The sequence below is a fragment of the Triticum aestivum genome, chromosome 4B (assembly GCF_018294505.1).
Source record: "Triticum aestivum cultivar Chinese Spring chromosome 4B, IWGSC CS RefSeq v2.1, whole genome shotgun sequence".
Classification (NCBI taxonomy): domain Eukaryota; kingdom Viridiplantae; phylum Streptophyta; class Magnoliopsida; order Poales; family Poaceae; genus Triticum; species Triticum aestivum.
In genome coordinates, this window is record NC_057804.1 from 393,333,630 (window position 1) to 393,343,782 (window position 10,153).

Below are 10,153 nucleotides of genomic sequence, written 5' to 3' on the forward strand. Positions count from 1 at the left end.
GCTTAATTGGATCGAAACGCCCCATAGTGACGGATCCTTCCTCATCTTCCCCAGCTCATGTGTCACGCCGCCGCTGCCCGATCTCCTCCACCCTGAGCACTGCCGCCTTGCCTCGGGTTCTTGAGCTCCGAAATCTCCTCCTAAACATCCTTCGCCTGCTCCCGATTATCCTCGCCTCCCCTAGCACCTCTGCCGACGAGCGCCTCCCATCGCGCCGCTCAAGCTCGCAGCTACCCATCCTCCGGGCACCCCACGTTCTCTAGCCACCTCAGGCCACTGATGCTTCTCTCCCGCACCCTCGCAAGCCCGATCTTGCAGCCACTCGACTGCCCCAACGCCCTCCCATACATCGCCATCGTGTCTTTGTGCGCGGGCGCCGGCGCGTTTTTAGTTAGCCTAATCCCGGATTATCCTAAACTCTTATTAGTTCTAATTACACTCATTTTACAGAAGCTGACCAATGGGTCCAGCCCTCAAATAAATCAGTAAAAAACGTTTCAGAAAATAGTAGAACAATGACCGGTCCATATCTAGTTTAATTTTAATTTGTATTAATTGGGGCCCACATGTAAGTGACACATGGAGGCTGGGCAAAATGCCCAGGAAATGTCCGGTAGATGGTTAAAGGCCTTTGCACGGATGGAAACGGAACAGAAGAGCATTTCTATAAGATCACTTAACGGCAGAGGGGTAAAGTTAAGCATGCTTCGAAATTAGGCGTAAATTTGAGTAGGTGGTTCGAGTTAGGTCCAGAAATGCAAATGACCCAATAGAAAAAAGTAAGTAGTGGTGCCGGCAAAACCCAAACGCAAATTCCCTTCTCCACCTGCCCCACGTGACCCACGAATTGGATGCGTGGCTCGTGTTAAAGTTACACACCCGGATAACTGTCACGTACTACGTGCCTGCTTCTGCACCGGCCGATGCCAACAGCGCCTATATTTTACACTTTCCAAAACGAAACTACCCGTAGTTAAAACGATAATAATAAAGCACTGCTAGTCCCCTTCCGTTGTTCTTACCGCGATTTGGACCTCTGCAAACCCAGCACGAAATCCCTCGATTCCCCGAATCCGATCGAAGCTTTTCTTCCTCCCCAATCCAAATCTCGCGCGCGCTGCGATGGCGGCCGCCGCCATCTCCCACCTCCGCCGGGGAGCGCAGCGCCACGCGCTCCTATACCTCTCGCGCCGCCACTTCTCCTCTCCGTCCTCCCTCGCCGCCGCCGCCCCGCTCGCCGCCGCTGCTCGCCGCCTTCTCTCTACGTTGGTGGAATCCGGCACGTCCTCGAAGGCGGGAAGCTATAAGCCCCCGCCCCTCGACCCCTTCCGCGCTGCCCTCGCTCCAGCGTCTCCGCCGCTGGAGTCGCCTCCCCTCGAGGACCCCCCCGCTACCCCGCCGCTCCCGGAGGTAGCTTCTGCGGCCGCGGGGCCCGAGCAGGATCCGGTGGTTTTGCAGAACGAGCAATTGGAGGGCCTGAAGGCAGGGCTGGAGGCGGTGAGGAGTAGGGAGGAGTCGCCGGAGGAGAAGGAAGCGTGGTGGTTGCTCAACCGCGCTGTCGTGAATTACTGCGGCAGCGCCGTTGGCACGGTGGCAGCGAACGACCCTTCCACGGCCAACCATATGCTTAATTACGACCAGGTCTTCATCAGGGATTTCGTGCCATCTGCCATCGCCTTCCTCCTCAGAGGTGAGAGCGACATCGTGAAGAACTTCTTGCTGCACACCTTGCAGCTCCAGGTGAGTCACATTTACCTTAAAATGGTTACTGCTACTATACACGTCTACTCTATGAGATACTTCGTTCAGGTTAAATGCAGTAGCCATAATGTTGCAATGTGCTATATAGATGTTATTGTGGAATTATATAATGCCATTTCAGTGTGATGGCAGAGGAAATGTCTGCAATTAGTGTATCTCACAAATGGCCTTTCTAGATAACAGCAATAATGTACTCCCTCAGTTCGAAATTAATATTGAAGTTCTAGCTTTGTTCGAAACTTATTAAGTTTGATCTAGTTTGAAAAATAAATCAATATCTACAACGCCAAATTAATTTCATTTGATTCTTTATTAAACATACTTCTCACTATGTATATTTCATGTTGTAGATCTTACTATATTTTTCTATAAATTTGGTCAAAGTTAAACAAGTTTGATTTAGGACAAACTTAGAACTTCAATTAATTTGGAACGGAGGGATATTGTGAATTTTAGACCTCTTGCTTTGGTGTTGATTATTTTGGCATTGCACACATGTTTCAAAAACTCGAGTATTAGAGAACAGAAACATAGTGACTAGCATTTTTCTGCTCTGCAAGTTTATTGGTGGGATAACTCTGCAAGCATTCATTTAAGAATGTAAGGCTTGATTTGAATATATTGCACCTTCCACTGTCTGCTACCGGTGTATGTTGTCCATGCCTCCACTTCATAATCTGATTGTAACAGTACTGTGTTAAATTTGGAAGTTTACCATGCAGTTATGGTGTTTCTGTTTTGGGCTTGAGTGCAGTCCATGACTTTGGTTAGAGTGAGTTTACCCTGTTCCTTTTGATTTGGCCATACGGGTGACTGCTTTGCGCTTTGGCAAAAGTTGAACATTCTTGCTGCGCTCAAATAGGGATAAAATAAGTAGGTGCAAGTAGGTCCGTGAGCTTACAAGTTGCATTTGCATATGCATGTTCAGAAACTCATACATGTGTTAAATAGGTTAAAATGTGTTATTTTCTCTCGCTTGCATGTAATATGCATGGGGCTAGGCAGTGAGCACTGAGGTATAAGAAAAATCTATTGATCTGTGACTCAAATTGAAATGTTGCGGATCAACAACTAAAGAAATCAGTTGGATAACTAACCAATACTGATATGATCAGTGTATGGTATTTACTCAAATCTGCATGCGGAGGCACAAATTTGCTAGAGGTACATTGGCAAGACAAGAAACTGACCTATCTCTGCCTATCCATCATGGGGTTGGTAGTTGGATGGAGCTCACAGCACCATGCTTCACTTCACATTGATGTGACACACTCTGGGTGGCACACTTCGCATTCACCAGCAACTTTTTTCGCTGCTGCAACATGGCTTGCAGCCGTATACTTACGGTTGCTGGCAGCGATGAACCCACCAGTGCTCCTGCTGAGGCTGTCCTCGAGCTGCACAAATGTGATGTCATAGAACACATTGAAATTCCCTGTAGCTGCCGAGCATCTGGTTGCTGGTGACCTTACAGTGTTGGGCACTGGCCAACCTGGACTCGTACGTGACTGCAGATTTCTGGACAAGGAGGAAATGTCACGGAAGGCACAGCAGTGGAGCCAAGAGCTCATAGCAGTACTGTAAGAGGCCGAAGATGGAAACGAAGGGCAAAGATAATGGGGAGGAGGCCTTGCAGAAGTTGGAGGTGGTGGACTGAACTCTTGAAAGAGATGTAAACAAAGGTAAGGACAGTGCCCCACCAGGGAAGATCTGGTTGGTGCGGCCCTTGTAGAAAATCTTGCACAGCTTGGCATACGTCCTGAGACACAAAAAAGCAGCCACCCTCTAAATAGTATGTCATAGTTCACTGATCTTGGGCCCGTTCAATGAAGAGTAATCGGGGCTAAGTGATCTGCCTCACACTGGTGGGCGGCCGCAGTGCTGCATGAGTGCAGGAGTAATAGCTGCTTCACAACTCAGCAGCAACACATGCACTCAATTAGAAACAACAGCAGGGGCTCTTCCTCTTCCTACCAGATCAGAGAGAGAACAGGGAGAGAGAGACGAGGTACACAGTGAGGAGGATAGGTGGAGAAAAAAGTAATTTCCATCTCATTGCCACAGCGCTACCTTTTTCCACATAAATGACATGTCAACTAGGTAAACAACTTGCAAAAAAAGAAACTCCTAGGCAGAATTATTTGAGGCCTGTTTAAGAACGTATGTATGTTTGTCGATATAGTTGTACGAGGAGTTTTAAGCATCTAAGTTTGACTTTTGCAAGGCTACATTTCCGTAGTACTCCCTCCGTGCCTGAAAAGAAAGCGTATAGATTTTGTCTGATGTCAAACTGTGCAAAGTTTGACCAAGTTTGTAGGAAAAACTACCAACAACTACAATATTAACTAGATAGTAGTTGTTGACAGATTTCTCTACAAACTTGGTCAAATTTTGCACCATTTGACTTCAATTTTCTTTCGTCGTATGCCTTCTTTTCAAGCACAGAGGGAGTACGAAGTTGGGTCACTGAGATTCGGAGCAGCACCATAATGTCAGCTGTTATGACCTAGCATATGTGGTGCGACATGGTTGTCTATATAGACATAATGTGGCTACAGTAAGCGAGCAAGATATCATGTTACCATTAGCACCAAGGGCTAGTGATAACCCCGCCTTTGTCTTGTAATAATCTAATTCAACTTTATTCTCTAGATAATGCCCTGACATTCCTCTTTATATTTAGAATATCTTTGCAAACCCAACATGATAATAAGTTACCATTTCAGCTTCTCCAATCAATCAAAACAATGAAATGCTGTCCTACAGTTACATCTTTCAGTCACAATAATTTGTTTTCCTCGTGACTATTTTTCACTCCCCAGTAACTCGATTTGTAGAATAATTAATGGATGTGGGGAAAAGTCTATGCAAGTTTCTGCACTAGTTAAATTAACTTGTTTTTCTCCATCATTCAATTCCGGACGCTATATAATTGGATAGAAATGTGAATCTAGTTTTCACACATGGTGTGAGTCTGAATTTCTAGAGATAGAAGCGATTTTAGTGCTCGAGTTAATTCTGAGTAACGTACTTAATATTGGTTTAATAATTCGATAATAAGTATCTTCTGAGATAACATGAGTGTGTTCTCCTCAAAATAAGAAACATATATTATTATTATACTGGAAACATGGTTTTGTGCTTCATAAAACAGGCCTGGGCACCAAACCCCTGAAAACAGCATCGACAAATTGTCTTGAATAGCGTCCTGTGAAATAACCACAGAGTTGATTTTCTCTTTGTTCTGGATATCATTGATTATCTAAGTTGCGAGCGATGTTTCTGGAAGTATCCCTTTATCTCTCTTTTTGTACCTTTTTAGAGTTGGGAGAAGACAGTGGATTGCTACAGTCCTGGTCAGGGGTTGATGCCTGCTAGTTTTAAAGTCAGATCCGTGCCTTTAGATGGAAACAATGAAGCATTTGAGGAGGTTCTTGACCCTGACTTCGGAGAGTCAGCCATTGGGCGGGTAGCACCTGTCGACTCTGGTGAGTATGTTGAGCGCGCTTGTGTTATACCTTTGACGGTAAGTTTTGTTTTCATGGATTTTCATATGAAATTATATTTTCTCAGGACTTTGGTGGATAATTCTACTGAGGGCATATGGTAAAATCACTGGAGACTATGCCCTACAAGAAAGGGTTGATGTGCAGACAGGCATCAGACTAATCCTGAATTTATGCTTGACTGATGGATTCGACATGTTCCCTACGTTGTTAGTCACCGATGGATCATGCATGATTGATCGGAGGATGGGAATCCATGGGCATCCTCTTGAGATCCAGGTAAGCTAATCTTGTATACTTCATGTTGATATAGTCAAGTTTCGTGTGGTAGTTATGTGGCCTTATGGGGTAAGAGGATATCTGTTCTGTTCTAATAAAAATTCTGAACTGGCAACTCAAATGGAATGTCCATTGTAGTTTGACACTTCACTTTGTATATGCGAGGCTCACAAATACGTAGGAATACACTGTATAAAGAGAGTGTTCTCATATTGAACCTAACAGGATTTTTTTCACAGGCTCTGTTTTATTCTGCTTTGCGCTGTGCCCGTGAAATGGTCAGTACAGATGATGGATCTAAGAACTTGATCCGTGTTATCAACAACAGGCTCAGTGCTCTGTCCTTTCACATAAGAGAGTACTATTGGGTTGATATGAAGAAGATAAATGAGATTTATCGCTACAAGACTGAGGAGTACTCACATGATGCTATCAATAAGTTCAACATCTACCCAGAGCAAATCCCATCCTGGCTTGCAGATTGGATTCCTGATAAGGGTGGTTACCTTATAGGAAACCTACAACCAGCTCACATGGATTTCAGGTTTTTTTCTCTTGGAAATCTCTGGGCGATTGTTTCCTCTTTAGCAACTCAAAAGCAAGCAGAGGGTATCCTGAACCTCATTGAAACCAAATGGGATGATATAGTTGCAAATATGCCTCTCAAGATATGCTACCCTGCTCTGGAGTACGAGGAATGGCGTATTATAACTGGTTGCGACCCCAAAAACACGTAAGCAACTGAAAATTCTTCTGTGTGCCGTGTATGTATTCAGTTTGCGGGATTTTCAGATTCTGGTGCTTATTATGCTTTGCCCAAGAACTGAATCTCTCTGAATGAAAAATACAAATAAGCATCACTTGCTTCTAACATTCTAAGTAGCATTCTTTTGGCCCCATGATGAGTCTTACAAATAAGCATCACTTGCTTCTAACATTCTAAGTAGCATTCTTTTGGCCCCATGATGATTCTTTACCTATGTTAATCAAAATTCATTGCCAGTATTGACCAAATTGTCTTCTTTTGGTATTTCTCTTGCAAAAATAATATGTTTCACTATTTGAGTACTCCTCGTAAGATTTTCGTTGTTGCTTGCAGGCCCTGGTCGTATCATAACGGTGGATCTTGGCCTACATTGCTATGGCAGGTATAGATTCTCTATTAACTTTTCTTGCTTTGCTTAATGTTTTAATATTATTTTTTGCGATCATAAGATTAATTATTTGTCTGTGTTATAATTCAGTTCACCCTAGCCTGTATCAAGATGGGTAGGCCTGACTTGGCAAGGAGGGCTGTTGAAGCCGTGGAGAAGAGGCTCTCAGATGACAAGTGGCCAGAATATTATGACACCAGGACAGGAAGGTTTATTGGAAAACAGTCGAGGCTATATCAGACATGGACAATTGCAGGGTTTCTTAGCTCTAAAATGCTTTTGGACTGTCCAGAGATGGCATCAATATTAATATGTGACGAAGATCTCGAGCTACTGGAAGGCTGTGCTTGTGGCCTGAGCAACAGCGCTCGCATCAAATGCTCCCGTCGTGCAGCCAGGTCTCAAGTCCTTGTGTAGTTACATATACTTTTGCTTGACAGCCAAGACCTGCAGTGCTTCTAATTTACTGGACTTTTAAGACACAGAAGTTGGCACTTGTAATCTCACCAGGGTATCCACTTCATATGCCGGTTATTTTGGCAAAGTTGGTGGTCCCATAATCCATCGATACAAGAGTACACTGTTGTATAGATTTCACGTAATCGTAATTGTGTACACGAGGCCAATTAACTCAAGTTGACTGGCAGTTTTATACAGATACTATCATGTAAATATTACCACTTGTAATCAATTTATTCTGATAAAACCGAGGACTCTGACAGTTGTGTTCCTGTGCTGTCTCGCACTTGCACCCCGTGAGTCAAACTGTCAGCGCCGTAAATTCGTACTGCATTTGCATTTTGTTCCCGGCCAGCTAATGTGTGCATCCTGCCCTGTGCAGCACTGATAGCCAAGACTCGAGCAGTCAAGATCTCTGAAATTGGCTTTCTAACTGCGCCCTCTTTAACACGCCGCTGGTTGGTCCATGCATGCAATCCCTGGCACCTAACAGAGCAGGTAAATTTTTATCTCTGGAGTAGGAGTACCTGGTTCTAGTTTCTACTGTAACTTGTTGTGGCTTTGAACAAACCCAGACTCAAGTCTCGTGAACTTTGCTCTGCTAGTCAGCTGTAAATTTAGAGCATTTAACCTTCTGGACGAACTGACTTGACAATGGTGACCACTGAGTCTGCCTGGCCACTTCTTAACGCGCTTCAGTTGCACAGTTTTTTTACTTATTACGTAGGTGTTCTGTTACTGTTTGTTGATCAGAACACAATCATGGGCTTTGCCTAGGAGCAATAGGGTCTCCACTGCCTTGTCTTTCAACCTGCACCGGGAGGGCACAGACGCCACCACCCTGCTCATCTAGTCTGCCATCTAGTATGTCTTGTACGCATCGCTCGTAGGAGCCTGGAACTGCGAGGTCTCCCTTGCAGACAGGAATAAGATCTGGGAAGATCTTTAGCGTGCCAACTGGTTTATTTTTTTAATCAATGGGACTCTAGGATCTGCAGTGTTCATGGTCCAATCTTACGGTCATACGCTACCCATTTATGGTCATTTTATGATGTATCACTGGGCTGCTGTGCAGAGTTGAGGTGAACACAGTGGTCCAGGCCAGAGGGCCTTGAACAAAACCTGGTGGGTTCAGAACAACGAGTGAGTAGAAAACATGGTAGGAGTATTTCTTTTTTCTTTTGAAAAGCATGGTATGGTAGGAGTACACTTTAAACTCGCTATGAATTGCTAGGATTATCCAGACTAGAATCAGTATACCGAGCTATAGCAATGTAATCTCGTTTCGAAATACTCCTTACTAGTAGGAATTCCATTCTTGAATCATCATGGCCATGGATATTAGGAGTATTATACTAGTAGGAGTAGTATTATTGGTGGGGTGGTTTCTGGCTGTACGTCTATACCTACCTCATTGATTTCACTGCCAAGAGATGGCAAGGCTAGCTACTCCTAGCTAGTATCTCTTGGAAGAATCGGTGTGGCACAAGTTCTCTTCTCAAGAAAGATGCAAAAGATATGGGGCCATAAAACTGGATCCTTTGCCATGCATGCGCGTTTGGATTTTGACTAGTCGGGTTGCTGCAGTAGTAACACCCACACCAGTCATGCATGCCTTTGCACCAAAAAGATAAGAGCCATGCATGCCTTGAATGCCCTGCTCTGAGGCTTCCCTGTTGGGCAAGGTTTAGTTGTATCGATACTACCACGACTTAGCAGCATTTTCGCCCCTTTGCTTCTCCTAGCTCATCGCTGCTCCTGTTCTTGCAACTGTTCCTGGACATGGCGTGGATTCCTGCCTTTCTGTTGCCTGCCCACAGTGCTGTTGCTTCACTGTTTCAAATTCAATCCATTTTGTCCACTTACTACTAACTTCTGAGCTGAGAAAACTGAGGCTTTGCGCCCTTATCAAGCATGCATGCATGCATGCATGCATGGCAAAGCCTTGAAGCGTTTTGGAGGCGTCATGGGACTAAAACGTATCCAAGCATGCTCTAAATGCTGCTGCATGCGCTTTCAAATGTGTGCGGCAGGGGGAGAGAGAAGATCGAGAGCGCAAAAAATCATTTAAGGACAAAACTATACCCCCTGCATGAGGCAGCTGTCCAATTGCGCCAGGGTACATAGCTGCCGATTGTGAGTATTTTTCTTTTCTCTTTGGAGGGGACAGATGGAAGTGGTGGGCACCTCTTAAATTCCCAATTGTCCATACCAAAGGGTAGAGTAGAGGAAGCAAAAGAATCAATAGAGCTTCGTGCTTGTCATGATGTGGACCTGTTGCTCTCCATTCACACATCTTAGCAAAACAAAAATTTCATAGCCTGATAGTGATATCTGGTGTTGTGGGTTTAATCCCCTAGACAATTTAGTTGAAGATTGATATACACCAGTAGTAGTATCCTTTATTGCAGCCAGATCTCTTGCTTTCGTCTTGGTGGGACCATAATTTTCTACCTTGTTTTTCCATAGTTTTCCTGAGGGATATATTTCACCAGTTTGGAGTTATATAAGCTTAAGACCTTCAATCTACATCTATAATAACCAACCTATCTACACTAACTGATATAAAGGCACAAGTCTAGAATGTTCAGTGCTCGCCCCTTTTGTAACTTAGCCCAAGGAGGCACGTGATGAGCATTCTCTTGCACTATCTAAACCTATTTTTCGACCCTCAAGATCAACAGCTAGCATGCGTGTCTGCACTTTGGTTTGCCACTAGTTATGCATTGTCTGTCACGTTTGTTCCCTAGGGAAAAAAATGTTCTTCCTCTTGTCTCGTTTCATTGTTTTAGTCAAGAGGCAATGATATTTGCATAGCCTTAGCCTTTGAGCCCCTGGTGCCCTTCTAGTCCCTTACGCTAGAAAGGCTACCCATGTGAAGAGCACCAGCTCGATCAATGCATGCAGTAGCAGCATATATGCATGCATGCAAGCATGTGTTAGTGTTGGAGCACTCTGCCCCCCTAAATTGTGTAGTTTCACATTCATGCTTGC

General features: G+C 44.4%; 1 protein-coding gene across 1 annotated transcript; it reads left to right on the forward strand.

The window, feature by feature from the left end:
- Positions 1–991: 991 nt before the first annotated feature.
- Positions 992–7,431, forward strand: LOC123092308 (neutral/alkaline invertase 1, mitochondrial). The gene is made up of 6 exons (XM_044514042.1): positions 992–1,740; positions 5,084–5,249; positions 5,335–5,546; positions 5,786–6,279; positions 6,646–6,694; positions 6,791–7,431. Exons 1-6 carry the CDS (start codon positions 1,123–1,125, stop codon positions 7,115–7,117), a joined length of 1,866 nt encoding a protein of 621 aa, XP_044369977.1. The 5' UTR covers positions 992–1,122; the 3' UTR covers positions 7,118–7,431.
- Positions 7,432–10,153: the final 2,722 nt, after the last annotated feature.